This window comes from Lissotriton vulgaris, chromosome 2_1 (assembly GCF_964263255.1).
Source record: "Lissotriton vulgaris chromosome 2_1, aLisVul1.2, whole genome shotgun sequence".
Lineage (NCBI taxonomy): Eukaryota > Metazoa > Chordata > Amphibia > Caudata > Salamandridae > Lissotriton > Lissotriton vulgaris.
The window spans coordinates 905,624,278-905,647,730 of record NC_141687.1 but is presented as its reverse complement, the minus strand read 5'-3'; the positions used below and the strand labels follow the sequence as shown (position 1 = coordinate 905,647,730).

The 23,453-nt window shown below is 44.6% G+C and overlaps 1 protein-coding gene across 2 annotated transcripts in view; it reads left to right on the top strand.

Annotated features, from left to right (window-relative positions):
- Nucleotides 1-23,453, top strand: part of FHL3 (four and a half LIM domains 3) — a 267,881-nt gene that overhangs the window by 176,225 nt on the left and 68,203 nt on the right. For both annotated transcript variants that reach the window (XM_086956438.1, XM_086956437.1), the window contains one exon: nucleotides 20,181-20,362. In XM_086956438.1, the coding sequence (XP_086812564.1) occupies nucleotides 20,207-20,362 (156 nt within the window). In that variant the 5' untranslated portion in view covers nucleotides 20,181-20,206. The remainder of the gene's footprint in view (nucleotides 1-20,180; nucleotides 20,363-23,453) is intronic.

Genomic DNA, 23,453 nt, shown 5'->3' with positions numbered 1-23,453 from the left:
TGGTGGGGACGCTGCACAGCCAGGGACTCTGGGGAGGCCATTTTCTCCATGTAGGCTGCATTGCATCCTGCTTGGATACAGGGCAGAGTGCGCATGACTGGTTTGGGCAGTGGGGTCGCCCAAACCAGTCATGCTCACTTAGGAATGGGCACACCACTGCTCCCCTGCCAAGCCTTGCCCATAGAGCAGCCCTGCCCTCAACCAAACATTTCTGCTTTCTCGCAGTGCAAGCAGAAACATCATAAAAAGGTAGTTTTACCATTTTATGTTTCTGCTTCTCGCACTGCGATAAAGTAGTGGGGCGATGCTCCTCCACCCTAGTGGAGGAGCCGCCCCTGCTTCTTAAAGCATACTTTGTAGAAACACTCAGAACCTCTGGGTAAAAACACCCTACATTTTGTTGAATTTATCATCATGACCTGCTGTTGCCCAAGAGCTCGCAGCAAGGTGATGTTGGCAGGCGCGCGACGTGTTTGTGTTCGCACTCATGGTGTTATCAGGCTCGCGCGAGTGTTGCTAAACAAGTCATTCTGTAACCAAAACGGAGTTCAGTGAAGCCTGCTTTTACAAGCGTTGCAGCATTCCCTGGCATCTAATCGCCAGTTACCCACTCATAACAAATTACATAATTGCTTTTTGCAAACAGCGTGTACCTGGAAGTGAGAGGCCAACAGTATCTGGAGTGCTCTGGTGTAAAATCAACACTTCATGCTTTTATTATCTGAAGTATGACTTGTTCTAGGGCGTCACACGAAGCAAAGGGACCTCAAGGTCACAACAGGGAGCAGCGACTGTGGAGGGCCCAGGGGCTCCTAGCAAGCAGATGCAGAGGGGGTTTATTAATAAGCCGCTGGTGCAAGTTCCTCCTGGCCAGTTGCAGGTTTCCAAGTGGTCTCTACTGGGCCTGTGATTATGGCATTTTTTCCCCCTCATTTGTGATGACCAACTTTGCTGGAGTAAGCTCCTTCCAGTTGCAGCATGGCACGGCCATTAGTCTATAATGATGATTACTGTTTTCAGTTGCTGTTATCTTTAACCTACTTTGACAAACTCTCATTCGATCACCTTGGCCTACTTCAAATAATTTGTAAACTGCGAACTGGCATTTTCGCCAGAATCAGCCCTATCTAGGGAGCTCTACATTGAACAACTTTCTTGGCGCCTTTATTTCAAATGTGCAATTATTTACTCTCGATTTTTTTAACATCTTTTCCCCCTTTTATTTTTAACTGTGCGGTTTTACTATTGGTTTTCCGGTTCCTTAAAGCTATTGTCATGTTTTCAGTACCCGTGCACTGTGAGAGTTCCGGTCTCTCTGGGGGAAGGGAAAGGCCTCCTCCTCTTGGTATGAAGTCATCCTCACTCTGTCTGCAGGCTGGCATCTTTTTTTAATTGTTTAATTTTTTTTATCTTATCTTTTCCCAACCACAGAACCCAGCAAAGATAAAATGTAGTACTGAGATATTATTGATTGCAGTGTGGCGATGATGGGATCGTATGCACAGATGTACACAAAAAATACCAATAAATATTATGACATAGGGTAGCCAAACATCAACATACAGCATTGATGGGTACCGCATGTTACAGGTTCCACAGTAAGTTCATACCAGCACATAGAATAATTAATTAAGTAGAGTCTCAGCATGGCGAATCAAACCAACGTCACCTTTTCCGGTGTCGTCAATCAGTTGCAGGGGTGATTTAACAGCATCATTTAGTCACTCTTAAGTTAAACAGATTCCAAGTTACTTTGGTTGATGGCTGTTTCCAATTTCCCATATTACACTTCAGTATGCCAACCGCTGACTGTATGATGCTGTGTGGCAAATACAGGAGCGGGCGTCATTATCTGATCATGCTGAGGCTACGTCCCCTCTGATTGTACAAGCTCAGGCCATGTTGTACACCATATACAGAGTTAAAACCACCATACTAGATAGATCAATATATGTTAGGCAATTAAAACCTGTTTTTGGAAGTTTTATACTATACAGCGCCCTTCACATTTAGACGTGGGTTCACTCTCCCATTGACTTGGCGTAAGTTATATTATATTCAGTGGCTACAATAGGTCTAAGCTTTGACAATGCCCCTCATTTTTGAACAAATGTATAATATTGTATTTTCACTCCACAGTTCCTATGTTTGGACTTGCACAGTGAGGAGGCTTTTGAACAGTGTAAGGGAAATTTAAGAATAGGAAGTATGTGTCTGCTTTTACTTAATAAGTATCTAAGCTGCTTCCACTAATACAGCATTTTCAGCTGGTCCCATCTCACTGAGCCTCAGTGTGCCTGTCCATTTTTCAGATAACAGCATTGTGGGCTTCTATGTTTGTAGATTTGCTTTTTCTCATTATAAATATAGGCCTATAATAGGAAGCTTGCACACTGTTCATGGCTAAAACAAACAGACGCATGAATGGCCTGTGCTGATCATATGGGCAATGAATTGTTTGACCATATTTGTTTTATTATTTTACTTTGAGGGAGGACAGGAGAACTTCTACACCCAAAGCCCGCTTAAAACATGTTTTACAGTCCCAGTTAGTGAGCGAGAAGCTGATCAACCTTGCTTTCCAAAGTTCAGCTCAGGTGACTTTGGGCAGGCCCTTTGCTGGCATCCTGAGTGTAGGGTACATCTGTAAGGAGTACAGGAGGCTGTTATAATGAACATGTATAGCACACAAGTGTGTGCTTATGAGACACATTGGCACCATTTTGCATTCCCCAGTAAATATGGCACAAGATAGAGGTGTAATGTTTCTAGGAGAGTGGAGACATGGCTCCCTGTGGTTATAGAGCAGTGACCTTCCTTCTGTGCACTGCCTGGTTGTTGCTTCCTGATCACTCCCAGTGGAATAGATGGAGGGTGTGGGGAGGTGTTACTCCAAAAGATGGATGGCTGTCAGGTGCAAGGACTTAATTCCCTGCTGTGCTATTTGAAATGGGAAGTACTTCCTGAAGACTCTTTATATGATTTGGGACCATCATTTGAAGACAACTATGTGGAAGGGATACATAAGCTGAGCAAACTATCCCAAGCCAGTTCACAGTGACGGTGGATTCAGCATTCGCTGTTTGGAGGCAGTCTATAAGAGAGCTTGAAATTTCCTCCTATGGTTCCAAAGTTCCTCACTGACCAAATAGGTGACAGTGACACTCCACCAGGAGTCAGGAACACTCTTGAGATCCATAGATGGTGTCTCTGACAGCTAGTCTTCCAGATGTGTTGGGACATCACCTCAAAGTTTCTAGCTATTTACTGGAGGAGAGCTGTTGGTCTGCCTTGGGATGAAGACTATCTGGTTGTCTGAGAAGGACACTCCTGTGGGATGAAGTCTGTCCAGAGGAGGGACTAATCTGTTGTGGTTGTGCCGGCATTTCCCCATTTTATTCTGACACTCTGCAATGAAGATTCAAAGCATGAGTACTCTCCGTGGTAACACCGGACCAGACTCTCAACCCATGTCTGGTGGCTCTCAAGCCACGCGCAGCTAGGCCCCCCTCAGACCGCAGACTAGCAGATGTTAAATAGAAAAGCAGGGCAGCAGGCCTTCTCCAAGGATCTGGAACAACAACCCTGTATCCATCAGGACTGCTACAACGCTTTTCCCATTTAGGAAAGAGTTGAAAACGCACCTCTTTAAGAACCTTCAGATGTGGCCCCTGGGTTACAGCCGCACCAAGCTGCTCTTTACTCAAGAGACCACTAACATTCAAAAATATATTAAATAAATGGGAAGCTCTTATTTATAAGCCAACGGAAGTAAAGGAAAATAATCTAATACAGTATCATGCGGTATTTAACAACCCACAAGGCCCCACTCCCATCCTGCTAGCATCAATGCGGCCCTCGGGCTCACCACAGACCATACTTTATGGCCCCTCGGAAAACGTTTGTATGTATGGTTTACACTATAGAAATACCACCTACACTTGTACATACATGATCACAGGGAGATGGGCAGTTGACGGCTTTCGGGCACTCGTAGTTTCACTTGGAGGTGCTGGTTGATTGGCTGGAATGTGAACCTAAAGTAGTACCATTCATAGCAGCAGAACCTTGTGGCATCTGTCACAACACAGGTGTGCCTTTTAATCTGCTATAAGAAGAACCACAAACTTTTAACTTGCTCCTCGTGTTCTCTCCTTCTTCCCATTTCCCTTCTCCCTCCCTCTCTATCTCTCTCCCCCTACTCCCTTTCATTCCTTCACTCCTCCCTGTGTCACAGATTAACTAATTGTGCACAGGGCGTGACAGAGGTCAAGGACTGGGCATCTGGGAGTTGTCACGCGCCTTGACTCGAGTCCCACGCACTGCGTCACTGCACGGGTGCGCGCGCTCGACGCTCCTCGGTGCCGCGGCCCGCCACCCGCCACCGAGCCAGGCGTCGCATCCCTGGAGTGAGCTCACCCCTAACGAGTGAACAAGAGCCTGTGTCACGGTGTACCTGCCACGCCGGGCCTTGAGCCTTTATTAGCACAGCTCGCGACAGCAACTACGCACCTTATCTGCACCGGGCTGACAAAGGCTGCTCTGTTCCCGGCAGCCCCCCAGGTCGACGAGCCGGCAAGGCCCATACATATATATGTTCTGGCAAAACATTGGTGCGCTCACCACGGCTCGCTGCGCTGTTCCCTGCCAATTAATCCACGCTTTCCAATCGTTTAGTGCAGATTTTCTATCTTTTTCTAAAGTGGGTTGAATTAATTGTTATAGCCATGTGGTGTTTTATGGGAATTTTTTTATTTTCATTTTCAGTTTCCTCACCCGAGTGCAACCTGGCATTGCATTTTTACTGCATCGGACTTTGAACCATACCTTGGTTTTCCCCCACTCGGGAGCAGTGGTGTGATTTTCACTGAGCCACACAAATGATCACCTGGGCGTTTTTTGATAGTTTAGTTCCATTACTACGTTGTGAGTTAGAAGTTAGGGCCTTATTACTAGTTTGGCGGTGAGGGTTACTGCCTCACAAACATGACTGATATCCCGTCCGCCGTATTACAATTCCATTATATGCTATGGCACTTGTAATATGGCGGACGAGATATCTGTCACATTTGTGGCTGAGAATCTCATCCACCAAACTCGTAATCGGGCCCTTAGTGCTTATTTACCCGATGTTATGGAAGCCTAGTCCTGACCCCAGTGATGAACATCAGCCTCCTTGGGGCGGTTTCTGCAGGGAAGAGGGTGTCCGCTGTGATATCTTCAATTTGGGGGATGACCTAGTACTGTTACGTTATTACACTTCTAGTGAACCTGCATGCCGTCTCTAGTGGGTTGGATGAAGGGCACTGGTTGTGCTGTTTTCATTCTCGGTAGTACTTGCAAGAATGAAAGGCTGAGTCTGCCCTGCTGGGATTTCAAACTGTTCAATGCAACTCTCAGGGCGAGCATCCAACAATTTTACGAGTATGTCATATGACACAGTGTCCCATAAAGAGAGGATGATGTAGAAAAGTAGATAAATGCACTAGCTAAGGGGGCACAGTATGAATTTGAGACTATTATCCAGCACCTCATCCTTTTTGTGGACTTCATTTAAGTGAATCAATCACTAATAATTTCAAGACTGGATCATGGAAATTCCCTTTTTTTAATTCCCCCAGAACCCCTTGTCTGCACTCAAGGAAAACCTTTGTGCGGCAGCCAGACGCATCACCAGTGCGAAGAAAGACGATCACCTAACCAGTCTTCTGCTCGCACTCAGTCGGTGATCAGTTGAAGCTACAAGCCAGTTCAAACTAGCCTGCATCCTATACAAAGCTCTCCACGAGGGTTGGCAAACTTCCTGGCCTAAATATTGACCATCTGAGGTTGTCAGCTTTAGGAAGTTCAAAGGACCTGATTAAAAAAAAAACAGCATTCAAGAAAGAAAAAACCCTGAAATTGTGTTTTCACAGATTTCACCCAAAATCTAGATCACCATTCCTCCAACAATCGGAGCACTGATCTCCTCAGACACCTTCAAGAAGCAAAGGTTCTCCTTATTCCATGGTGGTTGTATCCTAGACTATATCCCTCTTGAATAAAAACATCACAGGACAGACTTAATTGGGATAAAGCTCTTGCAACTGGAAATATAATATTGTGAAGGACTTCATCTGTTCTGTTCCTACAAGGAATCTCATAACTAACTGCATATATGATTGGCCTGTTTTATGATCTCTGCTTTAATGTTTACTTCTCTGAGCTGTAGTGCAATTGATTTTTAGCCCTTATAACACGCCTTGTCACCTCTTTTAGTCTAGTTTATGGCATGTAAAGTTGTCAATAAACAAGTACATTTGTACTGGAGGATAAAATGTCCCTTCACTACACGTTAAAAAAGTCATAGGAAGAAATAGCTTCACATACATTAATCATAATTGGTAAAATATTTATTTTAATTATGAAACAAGCATATTGTTTGGTAGTGAATCATTCACTGGATTTCGTTATCACCTTAGAAAAATGCTGCTACCACCCCCTCTCCTCATTTATGTTTAGTTACATATCAGAACATGATTCATCTCTTGGTTATCACGGATTGGTCCTGTGACTGAACACAATGTTGCATATTTTCTGACTGGCCTCTTTTCAAATCTGTAACCTTCATAATCCAGAAAGTGTCAGTATTTTTAGTACCCTGGAAAGCCTGCCTCCTAAAAGAGACCCTCCCTCGTAGCGGCACACAAGAGGGCCCCCTAAATTTACCCAGTGTCATCTTAAGTATTTTGGGGGCCCTGAGCAAGGCATACTTTTGTGGCCCCTGTTCAGAATAACCATGGGCCTAATTTCAATATTGGTCGGTAAGCCTCCTACCCCTCGTCAGAGGCTTACCGACCGACATGGTAGGTTTACATTCCGACCGCCGAATTACAAGGTTGGTGCTCGGAGTGTAAAGCAGCCGGTCAATCCGACTTGGTTCCGACGGGCTCAAGGGGCGCCCATCGGCCAGTCAGAAACTGCGCATATTCCCTTAAGGGCAGCGTTTCTGCCGTCAGTATCATGATGTCGGTTTCTAACAGCCTTGCCATGTCAGCATTTATGGCATGGAAAGGCTTTCAGAAAGTGACTTTGGGGGCCCCTAGCAGGGCCGTCATCCCTCTACGGCCTACTGTTGTGGCACTGGGGGCTCCTATGGTGCTCCCCTTCACATCCCAGCACCGTGTGGCAGGTACCTTGCGGTGCCTGCCACACGGTGCAGGGATGAGCAAAAACTTCCTTTTTACAATTGGAGCTTGTGCTGCGGCCAGTTTCGGACCACCGCACAAGCTTCCATTGTAAAATGGAATGGTGCGGTCACATCCTAATTGCGGTGTCGGGCCCGCCGGGCGGAGGTCGGTCGGTTCTACATCTGCTGCGATGTCGGCCAGAGGCAACTCTGACCGACATCGTAATGAGGCTCTATGTATTTTAATAACCCTTTTCTTCTAATTTAAGCCCCATGATGTCAAACAATATTGAATAATATGTTAAAGGCAGAGATGGAGAAATAGACCCAAGTGAGCTAGAGAGAAAGTTAACTTTCTCAGGACCCCCTTGGAAGGTGGGGAAGGGGGCCTTTGGCAATTGCCCACTTTGCCCATGCCTTAAAACGTCTCTGGATTTACATTCCTGTAAAAAACGCCCTGCTAACAGACCTCGTTTGTATGCATGTAAATCGCTAAAGCTGTGTTACACAGGACCATCATACAGTTTCCTTAGCTGTTGCGCACTGCTGGCTGACGCGTGTTGCCATGGCACCCAGGTGCCTATTACCCCAAATCACTTGAGTCCACCTCCATGAACCACCATCTTCCAAACTGAAGCGCATTGTATGTGTTGCTGATGTACCAAAAACTCAGCCCACATAATATTTTAAACTTACATTTTTGCTTCCTCGTGGCTGGTGGCACGGCACTGCGGGGAAATCCACTGACAGAACACGATTTTACTGAGAAGGCTTTGGGCTGTAAAAATGTATCTGCTTTCAGACCAGCACTTTTACTCTACGTTTTGGGGTAGCATTAGAGGAATATTTCAGGAAAATCTTTACCACAAGAATAACTACAATAACCATAGTGCAATGGCATTGGGATATAACTGGCATACAGCAGACGAACTTCAACTGAGTGGTGCAAAGTCCACATTACAGTGAGAGACCAGAAATAGAGAAGGGACTGTTGAAGCCAGTAAGCATACCTGAAAGTTAGCACTGCAGGTTTGTTTGTGTACACCCACTGTGTGTTTTGGGCCTAAAGGCAGAATCAGGGTGCAGCAATCAAAAATAAAAACAAGAATGAGCTTAAATGTTTTTCCTTACATCATTTTATATTTTTTTTACTGTTTATTCAACCTTGAACTAGACTGCAAGATCAGAGTAAAGGAACGAAAACATATTTATACTAAATGCTTGTCATGTTGTCGTATTTTTTGTAGAATCCCAGTAGGGCTTCTCAGGAGCAGGCTGTTGTTTGTCAGAAATGGTTTCATGTATATAATTATCGCTGCCCACTGGGGTGGGCACCAAACAACTATACAGGAAATTAAAAGCATAGTGTAGTGATTTACAGGATGGGCATACTGATTGTGGAAAGACATCCTAAACACATACCTCTTAGAAGGCCAGCTTCCAACATCCGTTTGGACTACATGCAACAAAGTAACTGAATGTGAGCAGTCAGCAGAAGGTGTGTGGTGCAGTCAGATGTAGGTCAGTGATTGTAGGGCATGATCAGGTTAGAAATATTCCTTGTGCAGGTATTTGGGGTCAAAAGACTGTTGAACTTTCATTGCAATGCGAGTTATTTGTTAAGGGTGATTTGTACTGCTGTCTTTGACTGCACCAGCTTTACCTCTTCGTTCTATTCCTTTTTAGAATGTATTTTTTTAGTTCCTCGGCAGTTGAACTGTGGCCATCGTCCTTGTTGGTCACCGCCTCCGCTGATGGGGACATTTACCGAAGATTAAACAGTTTACCCACTTACTGTGTTGATCATTGTTATCACACCTTTCAATGATCAGTTTGAGAAACCCTGCCACGCCCAGCAGGCCCTGCAAGACCCACCCAATGGCCGGGCCGGAATGTTGCGTATTTGTTTTTCTCGTTCTCGAGTAGTGTATGACGCTCACTAGCACTACATGTTTTCCGCGTGCTACGGAGAGAGGTTTCCTCGTGAAAATCTAAACGTTTGCAATATGTTTTCATTGCGAGAGTACCAATTACACCATCTGGTTGTTAGAAAACAAAGAATGATATTCCATACCGTCCCTCAGGAATGACCCCGGTAGTGAGACATTTCCAATTCCAGCAGCCTATGAAAGGGCGGAAGCAGGGTCACGCTCACGCGTAGGCTTGGTCTAGTCAGAGAAACCGGCCTTTCGCTGGCCAAATTTACGTCGTGGAAGCTTCCTCTTAATTACCTGGTCAGCCATTTTGCCTTCAGGTAATAATATCGCCCAGAAGTTCACTCTGCCACCTGCAGTTCGGGAGCAAATTCCACTAGTTTCATTTTAATATCCTGCCTGCTTCTGCAGTCTTATTTTCTTCACCGCGCTCTTCGTTGTTCAGAGCAGAGGCAGTTTGGTTTGGCACGTGGACAACGCTCGTGGCATAGAAAATTCATTGTTCCCCAAGCTGCGATAAACAGTAACTTGTTTTTCTTCCTCTGTCATACTCCGGCCTGTTAAGAAGCAAAGAGCCCTTCTCTGTCAGACAAATTGACGTCTCATGATCAGTCGCTTACAGCGAGACAAACGGAGCTTTCAGGGATGCATACCTGGCAAATTACTTTTTATTTTTTGTCTTGCCAGACCGGGTTATTAATGTTTAAACATTGTTGGGGCAGCATTCCATCTGTTGCGATTATAAAACATGTTACATACGGATGCCAAATTGTGACCCTGGCTTCTTTTTTTTGGGCAAACTGCAGTTCGTCGCAGCTCTTTCCACGCAGCATATAATTAGATAGTTAAATGTTTGAATGGTATTTTTCAGCTTTTAGTTTCAGAGCTTTTAAATTCGCAAGAAAACACACCACCGGCCACATTACAGAAACGTTGTACAGGTGGCTTCCACTTCATGGCTTGTGAAGGTGCCTGTATTGCCGCTGGTGGATTAAATCTCCAAGGGCACTGGGAGCTAGTCCATCTGAAGTTTAGAACACATCTATAACTACTTTGTCATAATTAACACCAAATAAGTAGATATGAACATGCACAGAGCTATTCTGACGCAGTTCCACACTACCTTATGCTTAAGCACAGTAATGCCAGCACTCTATGTTTAGAGCACTTTTCCAAACTTAAAGGAACTTCAAAAACCTCCCGTATTGGTCAGTCTGCAACCAGCTCTCAGGGGCGTACCTTCAGGGGAAGTGTTTGGGGTATGACATCCCACAGATAAATTCATTCCTGTTGTGGTAGTTTGGTCTGGGGGGGCAATGAGTTGGATTTGCTGTCAATGTCGATTTTTCTGGTCAGGAGTTGAGAATGAAAGATGGCAACACAGTGAACTTTGATGTAGAGAGAGAGAAAGCAACAGAAATAACCTGGTGGCCAAATTTCAAAATATGAACTCAACGTGGAATGAATACCGCCTTCCCTCGTTGCCCAAATTATGTGATCACAGGAACATATTTTATTTCACAGAACCTCCTTTTTCTTTATCATCACATATGATCGAACCATTCGGAAAGTTCTACCATTTCTTGCGGATGAACACAGGAAGACAGTGGTCACTGGTCTGGTGATGCCCCGACTAGATTATTGTAACAGCTCGCTGCTGAACGCCCAACAGGGGCTGTTAAATAAACTTCAAATCCTGCAGAATGCAGCAGCTCGTCTGATTACGGGCACACCCAAGTTTGCCTCGGCAGCTCAAGACTTGGTGAAGCTACACTGGCTACCAGTGCGTAAAAGAATAATTTTTAAAATGCTCTGCATAATTTTTAAGGCTCTGCATGGCCTAGGCCCTCAATGCATGATGAAGTTCTTCCAATGGTACAAGCCTGTAAGAGCATTAAGGTCAGCAGAACAGGAGCTGGTGGTAGACCCAAGAGTCATAAAAGCCCGGTGGGGAGGTAGGAGCTTCTCCCTGGGAGCAGCGAAGACCTGGAATACGCTGCCACTGAGCCTTAGACAGCTTCCTGATCTGCTCTCTTTCAGGAAAGCCCTTAAAACATGGCTCTTTACACACTAATTGGAGCACCAGTTCATTTGCACTAGTGATCACCCAGCGCCAGGACACCTTCGGGTAACAGTGCGCTTTAAAAATGTTAAAAATAAAATAAATACATTTTAAATACTTGGACTTCCTAATGCAAACCAGGACTGACCCTGTTCCTCATGGAAACAGTCGATCCCAAACCTTGTTCATCTCACCCCTCCACCCTGCAGTCCACTGCTTTTGTAGTCGGGAAATTTGAGATTCAAAACCCCTCAATTCCTGAATCTCACTGATTTAGCTGCGCCCACGCCAGCACTCCTTTTCAGCCTTGTGCTCCGAAAAGGGCTTCCAGAATCTCAATACACTTGTGAGAGCATCGTGACTCTGCCACGCTCCGAAGCAGTACATAAATGTGGCAAGCTCTGTAACTCTGTCCATGTGTCTCACACAACTGCTCTGTTGGTGGGAAGTGTTTCTGGGACATTGCCAACGAGAGGTTGGTGGATGTCACTTCTCTACCCCGCTCCTAGAAATTGAAGTCTCCGATGCATGGGGGGGTTCAATCTATTTCAGATACCTGTTTCTAGTTTTGAACAGCACTCCCAGTGTCATTATTCAAAATAAGTTAAGTGCATAAAAAGACATCTTGATAATTCCTTGATGTCTTTGGGGGCACCATTGTACATTAATAAGCACTACCTACAGAACCTTTATGACTCCCCGGCGATATTTATTGGCAGACTCTTATAGTGGGGACATGTAGGTATTTTTTTACGTAGGTGAGCATTGTGCCGACACAGACTAAATGTGCAAATAATCAATGCTTTTGGGGTTAAAAATGCCACAGTGATTTCCATGTCAACAAACCTAAATTGCCCAGGCGTAAATACTCAAAGGGGAGGTGTAGTGTTAACCTCCATGTTTGAAAGGGTTTAGGGAGAGGAGGGCTTGAAGCTCGTGTTAACAGTGGCCATCAGCCAGAGAACGTGTGACAAGAAACAAATGGCGTGTTTTATTTATTGATTTGTAGTTTTCCTCAAAATATGTAAGTGTTGAAACATCTTTTTATGAGTTCCATACCCCCTTCAAGTACAAGAAATCGTAGGTTATTTACAGAGATGTGTAAATAATGCAATGACCGGTTTCATTAAGTAAAAAACATTAAGTGTGACAGGAATGCCCAGTCATGGTGGCATGCTGACTTCCATTGAACTCACGCTGTCTGTCACCAGTGATTCCCAAATAGGCGAAAATCCATCTTGGTTGCTTGCATTGTCCAGCCTAAACTGGCCTGACAGTTCTAGCTGGAATGGTCCTATTGGAGCTGGACTTAGGCTGATTTGCATATGGCTGGTCAATGCTTAAAGTGGGCTAGTGGGCAAAAAACAATGAACTGGAGTGCAGCCCCAAATTACTAGTGGCTGAATTCATTCAAGCATTCTATCTATCATTTGATATAATAAATAGAGCAATATTTCTGACCAGTTGCACATAGTGTTTATTGGGCTTCAGAGCCCCAAAATGCACCTCTTCCTCCTCTATATAGTACAAAAAAAGGAAACCAGAGAGACCAAAATAGCACAGGAGTAGACGGGAAGCTGTGATTGCAACATCCCATCTGCTATAATCTCTTTGAACCAAGGAACCTCAGCTACAGCTTTGGAATGTGTATTTTTGGACGGCCTCTTCCTCTGCCGGTGCTTCCTGATTTTAAATAATACACTAGGCACTGCCTTGTCTACAAAGTCTCTTCGCTACCTCTTCAAAGCTGCTAAAAAACACACTGAAGTATATTGAGAAGCACGCGCTGCAGCGTTATTTTCCCAATAAAATGCCTTACTATTGTCCCAGTTGCCTTTTTCTTGCTTGCTCCTTAGAAACAGTAAGTGCTCTTTTTGGTTACTTACGGAACTCTATATGGATCAGTTAGTTTAGTTAAGGCTTTTGTTGTATAGCTTGCATTTTTTTCGGTCAATTCATAACTCCATGTGCATACAGAAATCTAAATCTATTGCATATCAATTAGATAGTTTTTAAATAATATTTTTTCTGTTTATTTAAAGGCATTTTTTATTAATGAGGGAATGGATTTTTTTGTTAACTACGGCGTTTATTCACTTTTCCAATTTGTTTTATTTAGTTGTTGTCTTGATAAAGACGTCTCGAGGTAATTGTAGGAAGCACGCGCTGCAGCGTTATTTTCCCAATAAAATGCCTTACTATTGTCCCAGTTGCCTTTTTCTTGCTTGCTCCTTAGAAACAGTAAGTGCTCTTTTTGGTTACTTACGGAACTCTATATGGATCAGTTAGTTTAGTTAAGGCTTTTGTTGTATAGCTTGCATTTTTTTCGGTCAATTCATAACTCCATGTGCATACAGAAATCTAAATCTATTGCATATCAATTAGATAGTTTTTAAATAATATTTTTTCTGTTTATTTAAAGGCATTTTTTATTAATGAGGGAATGGATTTTTTTGTTAACTACGGCGTTTATTCACTTTTCCAATTTGTTTTATTTAGTTGTTGTCTTGATAAAGACGTCTCGAGGTAATTGTAGCATGTGGAAGCTAAGGGTATGATGAGTACGTGCATATCCTCATCCGCCCCCATCCCAGGGGGGCGCAGTTGTTATCCATGGCAGTCCCTAGTTGGCTGGAACTCTTGGAGAGGTCGCACGTCTTGGCCTCTTTATGGTTTTGATGTAAGGATTCATAAACATCACATCTAATCTTGTGTGACTCATTCCGTGTTTGGATTGCTGTGGTCTAGTATGACATTGTCTTGGACAGGAACCAATTAAAATTGGAGCTTCATGATTACAAGGTCTCTAGGATGGGCGGAAATAATATATGCAGTCTTATTTTTATCTCAGCACCATGGTACATTTAGCTTTGTTTATCAAGCAAAATCGAGGACTGCGATATCACAATGTCGACAACAAAAAAAAGTACTTGTGTTATTTCTGCTTGATATGTTTCTCTTCTGTCAGTACTACTCTGTCAACATGCAGAACTGCTCACATGGGAACTGTGGTTTACCACCCTTAGTGGTTTTTAGTGCCTGGTTCCTATAGCTAAATACCGGGTTGTGTTATACTCAACCTTTGTCATTAAAATCACTTCAGATTCAAATATTTATATGTATTAAGGACAAATGCCTATTTTTGCTTTAGTGATTGTCACTCATGATCTGGACAGGAGTTGTTGTCAGGGGGTAGGTAGGTGTGTCCAAATATCCCCCAAAAGACCCACCAACCCCAATTTCTGATAAAAGATCACACCGTGGATGCTTTTACCCTTTAGGGAGACCAGGCTGCCTATATCCTGTTTTCAGTTATGTATTTGATTGCATTTTATAAGGAACAAGTGAACATAACTCAATGTTAAATTGTCAAGTATGGGTAGAGTTGTCTACTTTATAGAATAATAATGGTGAAAAAATTGTTTGTAAATCGAAGGGGTGGGCCTGATTACATTTTCTTTTTTACATGGGGGGTTGCATTAAAAAGTTTAAAGAATTTTGGTTTGCAGTCTCTAGTTAATGGAACAAATCAGTGCTAAATTTGTGAAAAGATAATTGCAGTTTCTCAAAAATTGGCTCATCAGTTTGTGGGTGGCCCTAACTAATTTCAGGGGTGGCGAATACTAAGGCTGCGTAGTCTTGATTTCCCCTCCTGCACCAGGCATTCCCTGACCTTTTATATCACCCTTTCAGATTATTTTTAATCCCTTATTCCCAGTCTTTCTCTTCCTTCATATTTTCCCACTTATGTGTTTTCCTCTGTCTTGCACTGGGTCAAATTCTGATTATGAAATATAAGTTTTGGACCCCAAAAATGTGTGCCGGTGGACACCACCTGCAATTACCTTCTCAGATTAAGCAATGAAACAGGTACCTCATTAGTGTTGTAATCTCTCTTTGTAAATATGTATTTTACCCTTTTCCTAAACCCCTGGTTATTAAGTGTGTTTATTTAAAGTTGGTATGTTCCTAGCTGACCCCTACCATTGTTATGATTGTTCTTTGATCCATGAAACTCCTGAAATTCCTGGGAGGGCGAGTTAGAATATTCGGGTAGGTCAGCTGGGACACTTGTGTGACCTCAGAAGCCCTGCTTTTTGGGAACATATTATGTGCATAATTAAGAACTCTAACCAATGCTGGATTGCTGGATTTCTTCACATTTTAATACTTTTCTTCAATTAGTTTGTTACCCTGGGACTGAGGCACATGTATTAGGCTCTGATGTGCAAGCCTATGGTGGTTAAAACCTAGTTTGAGCTTCAAAAGTGGCAAGAAAAGTATTAGATCTATGTACTGCTTTCTGGAAGTTTCTCTTGATCTGATCATCCCGACTCTTCTATAAAACCTAGGGGCTGCAGATCTTTTGTTCCTTTTATAATTTTCTCCAGGGTTGGATTGTTTGACTGATGACTCGGTGGACTCCTCCTGGTAAACCAGCCCAGTAACTGGTTTTTTAAATGATACCATGATGGCGTAATATCAGTGTCATAGGAGTGTTCCATTACCACATCGACTTACCATTACTTAGACACAATTACATTAGCACAGATAGGATTGGGGTAAGAAGTAGTGGTAGGTCTCGGCCTAGTGTTGGTGTAAGATATATGATTACATTTGGATAATGGGTACGGCTGGGTTCAGTTTTGGACTTGGATTAAATGTCGTGTAAGAGGTAGGAGTAGGGTTAGAAGGAGTGGTGTGGGTGTTAGTGTTATGCCTAAGGTAGTTCTAGGATTAGGCTTAGGTTGAGGGCTACAGTTAGGCTTTGTTTAGCGCTTAGAGTTAAGGTTTATGTAGTGTAAGGGGTAAGAGTAGGGTTAGAAGGAGTGAGTGTGCCAGGGTTAGTGTATGTTTTAAGTTTAGGATGAGAGGTAGGGATAGGATCAATGGAGCTTTTCTTATGTACATTACTTACAAAGTAGACAGTGTAGCTGTAGATGGGTGTAGTGGTTTCTCTATGGCAGTCAGACGCCGAAGCAACATTCATGGAACTTATGTCTAACTCAAGACTTCCCCTGCTCATGCCTGTTGGCTTAAAAACAAATCTCCCTTTGGCTGAACGGCAATGATTACATGGCGGTTTCCTGAATTACTTACTCACAATAAGGACGGGAAGGAAAGCGTCCAGATATGGATTTCTCATTTGAACGTGTTGGCACCTGGCGTCTGAATTCTCTTTTATTGCACAAGGGATGTAATGATAACTTCCTGTTCGGTCACGCCTCAAATGAACGCGTCAATGATACCTGATCATGTGCCGTCAGAGGTGACTGTGCTAGTTAATAGAGTGCGAGGTGCATTAGAGTTTCCCATAAAGTGTGCTCGGCTGGATTATTCATAGACAGGGCTTGAATGACTCAGACCTATTTTCCAGCAGAGTTGCATGTGCCTGAATATAAATGTAAGCACGTACTTAAATCGGCAAGCCGGTGGTTGTTTGCATAAATGACCAGTGATGTTCCTAAGTCTTATTGAACTCACTCGGATTACCGCTGATTTATCACCTTTAAGATTGTCCAAGTTGGATGGAATCAAGACCAGCTGAAACTTAATGTGGCACATTTGTTGTCTTCCAATGGTTCTCTTTGTGAGGGTACTTCACTCACTACTCAACCCTACCAAGGCTGCATGTTGCCATATATGATTGGAGTGATCCACTATGATCCTTGCTAAACGGAAGCATTGGCAAAGTCAATAGATCAACATTTTGATCTATAGGCTTGTGCCAGTGCTTTTTCTTATGCTGTGCATCATGGGCGAAAAAAAATGGAAAAAAGCACAATGACATTGCTGGCAGCTGACACATTTCTGATATGTGCACATATGTGTGATGATGTATGCACAGCGCTGCAGTAAATGACAGCTACATAGCTTCTTAAATAAAATATAAATAAATAAAAATATGTTGCAGACCACTAGAGGTTCGGGGACCAATGGGGGTATGACGAGGAGACAGCAACAGGGAGTTGGCTGGGGAGTGAATAATCAACAAAGGCTCTTGATGCTGGGCCCAGGGAAAGTTACAGAAACAAATCATGAAAAAAAAGACAGAGGACTGGAGAAAGCAATCAAGAGCTTGAGGTAAGGTATCAATACAAAGTGTATGGTGGAGGGTGTTTGGGGAGAAGCAGCTCACGAGGAGAAAAGTTAAAAAAAAAAATGCACTCGGAGAGTGCTGAAAGCAAAAGGAAAAACGTAGTTCCTGGAATTTGAGCAGTAGAAGAATACAAGTCACCCAGTCCAACGGATAGTAAAGGGGTTATGCTCCAAGTGAGAGAGCAACACAGGAAGTCAAGCCATTGAAAAAGAAGCAAGTGGATGGTATTCCACCTTTATATTGACTCCACAATTCTGGTAGACCAAAGTTTCTGTTATCAATATTTTGACATACAATCATGCAAATGAGTGACCACAAAGCCAGCCAATGGTAAGCAAGCAGGCTGTAAGCCCACTGCAGGTTTTTGGTATGGTCCACAAGAGGCTTGTTTGTATTCTAGTAGGTAAGACCTAATGATAGGTGATGGAGTTCACATCCTCATGAATCAGTCCACTGGTATACCACTCTTATTTCCCAAAATAACTCAGGATGTTGACAAATGATATTCTGCACAATTCACTGTTTATATATTTTTTTATATGTATTTTTATTTCATTCCCTTCACTTTACCAAAATACAACTGTAAAAAGAAACGACCCCAAAGACGCCACTGTGTGTTCCAAAGGCAGCTACTAACTAGAAAGCATAGAGGTTCATCGAACACCTACTGGGCATGAATACGTGAACAATAAAAGGAAGAGGAAAAATTGTCCTTCTGATTTTTACAGTCACAGGTTGCAAATAAGCAGGTTCTTTACGAATGACGCCCTACTATACTCTGTGTCTTGTATCTATACTGTTCTTCAAGTCTACTTTTGAAAGATGCACTGTCTACCTCTGCTGGAGCAAAGACCCTTTGCAGCTCCTGGTGCTGAATTTGCATTCTTTGATTTTTTGGAACTAGATTAGTTGGCAGCTCCTGCAGCACGCTGAAGCATTTTGTCACCAGAACACTCCTAGCCTTGTGTGATCCTTTCGGTTGTGGTGCGAGGACACGAGGTGCTGCTGTTTAGTTGCACATACAGTGCTTTGTAGTTCCTTGTGTTCTTAACTCTGGTGGGTTTTCCCGTTTTATATTGTAGGGGCCTGGATGAAGGCTGCAAAGGATGGAAAGGCGCAGAATATGTCTTGTTTGGTCCCTTTCCGGTCCCTGGTGATAACATCCTTGGTATCTCACAGTGTTTAAATGTACAGGGCGTCTCTGCGCACGTGTATAGTGCGCTGAATCACCTCTAGGTGTGTTTGCAGTTTTATGGCATACAGGTAATGCCTGTGAAAACTGGGGGACTGCAGAAATCCACAGCAGGCGGTTCTTGCTTGCATTTCCCACTCTGTGACTGCCTTGTCAGGAGAACTAGTCTCAGCCAGACAGTTGTGTGCTGACTCCATGGCAAGATTACCTTCATACGGTACTGGTCTTCCAATCAACAGCACGCTGCAGGCCAGGATTGGTAGCTTTGCCTTGTTTGGTGCTTGCTTGCAGATGTCAGCATGCACTGTTTTGGCTAAAGAGCCAGATTTTGGTAAAGTTGCTTTGATGACAGGGTGCCATTTGGTAAATGTGCTCCATGCTCATTGAAGCATAGGCCTTTATTTTGAGATTTCGTCGTCCAAACAAATCTGTAGATGGTAGAGATATATAGGCAAAAAGACTCCAACACCAAGGACTATTACATGCATACCTAGGCTGTTGAATGACGAATGCTTTCCGGTGGGAAAAATGTATATGGATGAGTGCACAACTAGCTCTAATCTGCCTTCTAAGCATGGACCATATTGGAGTTTATTTTGGGTCCCAGCCATGACAAGTCATTATATCTGTGTATACCTGGATGGCACAGCAATAGAGCCAAGCGTTACGGAGCATAGTGTCCCATGTGTTTGTTCCTTGAATCAATTGTGATGTGGACATAGTAGAATTTGTGAAAAGTCTCGTCGGGTGTGTCGACGAGTGCGAGTTCAATGGAAACAATTGGGGGAAAATGGAGGAGCAGAAATGAACTGCTTCTCAGGGCAAGCATGTTAGCTGGTGTACATATGTTGAGGTTTTTTTTAAGTTGCCACAATGAGAAAATGCTAATAAAATATTTTATATGTGTTGGAAGAAGGCAGTAAGCAGTGAAAGAAACTGGGCGTTGTCTTTAATGAAAATTATTACAGTGCGTAAAGACATGCATAATGAGATGAGTAATGTCATGTGCTAACCTTGCCCCCTAAATTAGTATTAAAATCTGCTTATTTTACAATTTTAAAATCTGTCCGAGTACCTGCTACACAAACCTTCAGTAAAACTGACTATAGGAAGGTTGGGAAGAAGTGATACATTTCAATATGTATATAAATTACCCAAACTGAGATTGTGGTCAAGAGTATTAAAGTTTAGGTTGTAACCCTATCTTTTGAATTCCCAAATTCTGTGGTAAAATGCGTATACATGAGGGAATTGTCCCTGTTTACTGAATGCCAAATACACCTTACCTCTTGTATTCATTGATTTTTTACGGCTATATGGAATCAAAACAGTAAAACCTTTCTATATAAAAGATGGCATTTTTACTTGATCCTCTGCTCTTGATCTCTAAATCAATATGTATTTTTCAGATGTAACCATTGCATTCAGTTGCGTTTTAGATGCTATTACACATACAGTTTAATAATTTCGATGAAAATATTTATAGGAATGTTTTGTGTGTATATATTTATATGTGTGTATATAAATACACAGACAGAGCCTATCTATAAGGTCTATGTACATGTTGTGTACACACACGCTCACACTCCTTAGAGCTTATATATAGGCTCTATGGACATATTTGTCTCCGTAAGAAAATGATGTGACCTAAAGCTTCTCATGAGAAGCATTCGAGACCTAATATATATGGGATCAGTCTTCTTATGTCATTGTGCTTTTTCCAGAGGAACAGGACAAAGACGCCAGAGCCATGAGTGAGCCTTTTGACTGCGACAACTGCAAAGAGTCCTTGTATGGGAGGAAGTACATTCAGATGGAAGAAGGTCCTTACTGCATCCCCTGCTATGACAGCCATTTTGCCAACACCTGCGATGAATGCAAGGAGCTGATTGGCCATGATGCGAGGGTAAATATGACAAAGCTGAGACCGCTCTGATTTAACAATCAAGATTTCTTTTATTTATGTCGCTTTCATGCTGCGTGGAAGAAATGATGCAAGGGTTGGAGGGCTATACCCTCTTGATCATGTTTCACAATGTATAAAGAGTCCAGTTTGTGCAGGGAAGCCCTTAGTCACATTCCACTTAATTATTCTAAAGACTTTGGAGCAGGAAACTTTTGCTATGTATAATTCAACAGAATTGTTCATGTAATTGTTGGTAAAGTAAATTATATTTCTTGCAAGCCATCCATCACTGTAATGTTTGATTTCAAAATGAGCTATATATGTGAATATTTAGCCAAAGCTATTTCTGCCTACTACAGCAGCTATATTTTCCTAAAGAGGGTTTTGGGAGTTGTGAGAAGCTGGGTTTCTGTTGCAGTAAACCCCCCCCACCCGCCCCCCCATCCCCCCACACACTTTTTGCCAGACTGCAGATGCCCTTTTGACTTGATGTGCCCTGGGTCCCTGCCAATCAGGTTCCCAGGTCCTGTGTTCTTTCCCCAAAACTGTACCCAAACCCAATTGGCATCTCTGGCCACAGGTCAGCCACAGGTAAATGGTACCACAGGTACCCAGGGCACCGTGACCAGGGAAAATCTCTAAGGGTTACAGCACTTATTGCTCCATCCTTAGAGGCCCTGTACCTTTACACCTTTGCAGGCTTCGTGTTTTGGTGCAAAACAAAGCGAAGACTCGACATGACACACATCCCTGTGTACCATGCCTACAACCCACTGCCCTGGCATAGGTCAGCCACCCCTCCAGCTGGTTGCACTATACCAGTTGTGAGGATACAGATGCATTAGCCCTGTACCCCTACAGTGTCTAAGTTAAGTCTTAGACATTGTAAGTGCAGTGCTGCCATTAAGAGTATATGGTGCTGGGAGTTTGTTATTACAAACTCCACCGTACCATAATGGCTGCACTGAAAACTGAGAAGTTTGGTATCAAACTTCTCAGCACATAAAACCCATACTGATGCCAGTGTGGGATTTAACGGAAAATGCACTCAGAGGGCATCTTAGAGATGCCCCCTGAAAAACGACCAGCGGGGGCGTGGCCAAGATGGCGATGGAGTGAGACGTGCCTGCGAGCTCCTCCGGCACCCCGAGCCCTTCATAGCCTTGTGTAGCTGTACTGGGGCGATCTCAGCTCCGGAATCGACTTTCTTGGGGTTACTGAGGTGCCCTGAACGCGTTTGAGCCTTTTCCCGATGAGCTACGACCTGGAACGGCGGACTTAGCCGAGGTGTCGAGGAGGTGACGCACGTGCGCTGGTGCTGCCTAAATTACATCGCCTGGAGTGCATCGGCTCATAGCCCGGGGGACCCTGGGTCACAGTGAGTTGCGGTGTGGTGCGATCGCGCTGCGGGACCCCCCGATTGGGGCCATCACGAACTTAATCTGCGCCCCTGTGGTTCATCTGGCTAACGTCGCCCGGACGGAGGTGGCGAGGAGGCGCCGACCTGTCTGGCGGCTGCTGGACAGCTCAGAGGGCCGAGAGGAGAAGAGGTACGGATCCGTCCCTACCCCTTATAACCCCGGGGGCGAACCAACGGACATTAAGAGTACACGGCGATTGCTATCTTCTGATTGCCCCGGCCTCCCAGTGACGGCAGTGCAGAGATCTCGGAGGGTGTGAGAGAGCGCGGCCTGATATCCCGGGATGCTCCTGGTGACCGCGAAGTGCGCGGGGGCTGGCCGAGGCTCCTCATCATGACGACGAGGAACCGCATGAATAGGACTGGGAAGGACGGCCCTGGAAAAGGTCCATCCGGATCGCCCCCCGGCTCTAGCAAGTCCCCTGTAAAGGACGACATCACGGAGCTGAAGTCACAGCTGGCCTCCGATTTGCGCGAGGTCCGCCGAGATGTGGATGGCATCGGAGAACGGGTGGCGACCCTGGAGGACCACGATCTAGGCCTCACTGGTGACGTCCATCAGTTACAGCAGGACATGCTCCGGCTCCGAGAGCAAAATTTAGACCTTCAGACCCACTGCGAAGATTTGGAAAACCGGTCCCGCCGTAATAACATTCGAATCCGAGTGGTACCCTGGGAAGGGGAAGGTGAGAATTTGCGGGAATATGTGGAGGCCCTGTTCCTGCAGATTCTGGCGGAGGAGGACCTCTCGGAGATCCGCATGGACAGAGTGCATCGGGTTGGGCTGCCGCGTGGCGCGCGCTCACCACCGCCGGACATTCTAGTCTGTGTCCACGATTTCCAATTGTAAGAGAGGATCCTACGAAAAGCCAGGGATACCAACAACCTACAGTTTCGAGGACACAGCCCCCAGCTCTTTCAGGACCTGGCGGCTTCCAAATTGCAGAAGCGGCGGGACTTCCGCCCGATCACGGCTTTCCTGCAGGAGCACGGGGTGTCCTACTCCTAAGGGTCACCCCTTTCGGCTCATCTTTAGGTGGCAGAACAGGCTGGTGCAAGTGAGATCTTTGGCAGCCGCCAGGGAACTTCTGGGTATGGAGGAGGAGGCTGCGTCGGCTGGCGCCAGTGCCTCCCCAGGAAGACGTCGCCGTTCCCGCTCCCCGGCTTGGCAGAGAGTGGGCCGGCCTGGTATGGCGGAGGGCCCGACTCCCTCGGCGAGCCAAAGTGAGAGGGGAAAGGTTCTGGCTTCGGTGGCCCTGGTGACTGATTGGAGCCGGATGGACAGCTCTTCGGCAGCCTAGGCTCCCCAAACAGCGGCCCGTGGGTCCGGGGGGGGCTCTACCACCTCAGGTACATTGAGGGACTGTGCTCCATTGGAGGGTTACCCCGACCCTGAACTCGAGGGGGGCATTACCCGGGTCTTCTACCCCCGACCCTTATGGTCATGTCCGGCTTTCATTGTTCTCTTTCTGGTTCTGAAACTGTTTTTTCTGTATGTTGTTTTGAGGCTCCTTTGGACTGGGGGAGGGTTGTTTTGGAATGGGCTCAGTGGTGGTAGCAGTGGACCTGGTATGATTGCGAGTGTGGTTGGTTTGTTTATGGTACTACGGGGGGCACTATGTGGAGCGGGGTGGGGGAGGGTAACGTCTAAATGATGGCTGTTACGATAGG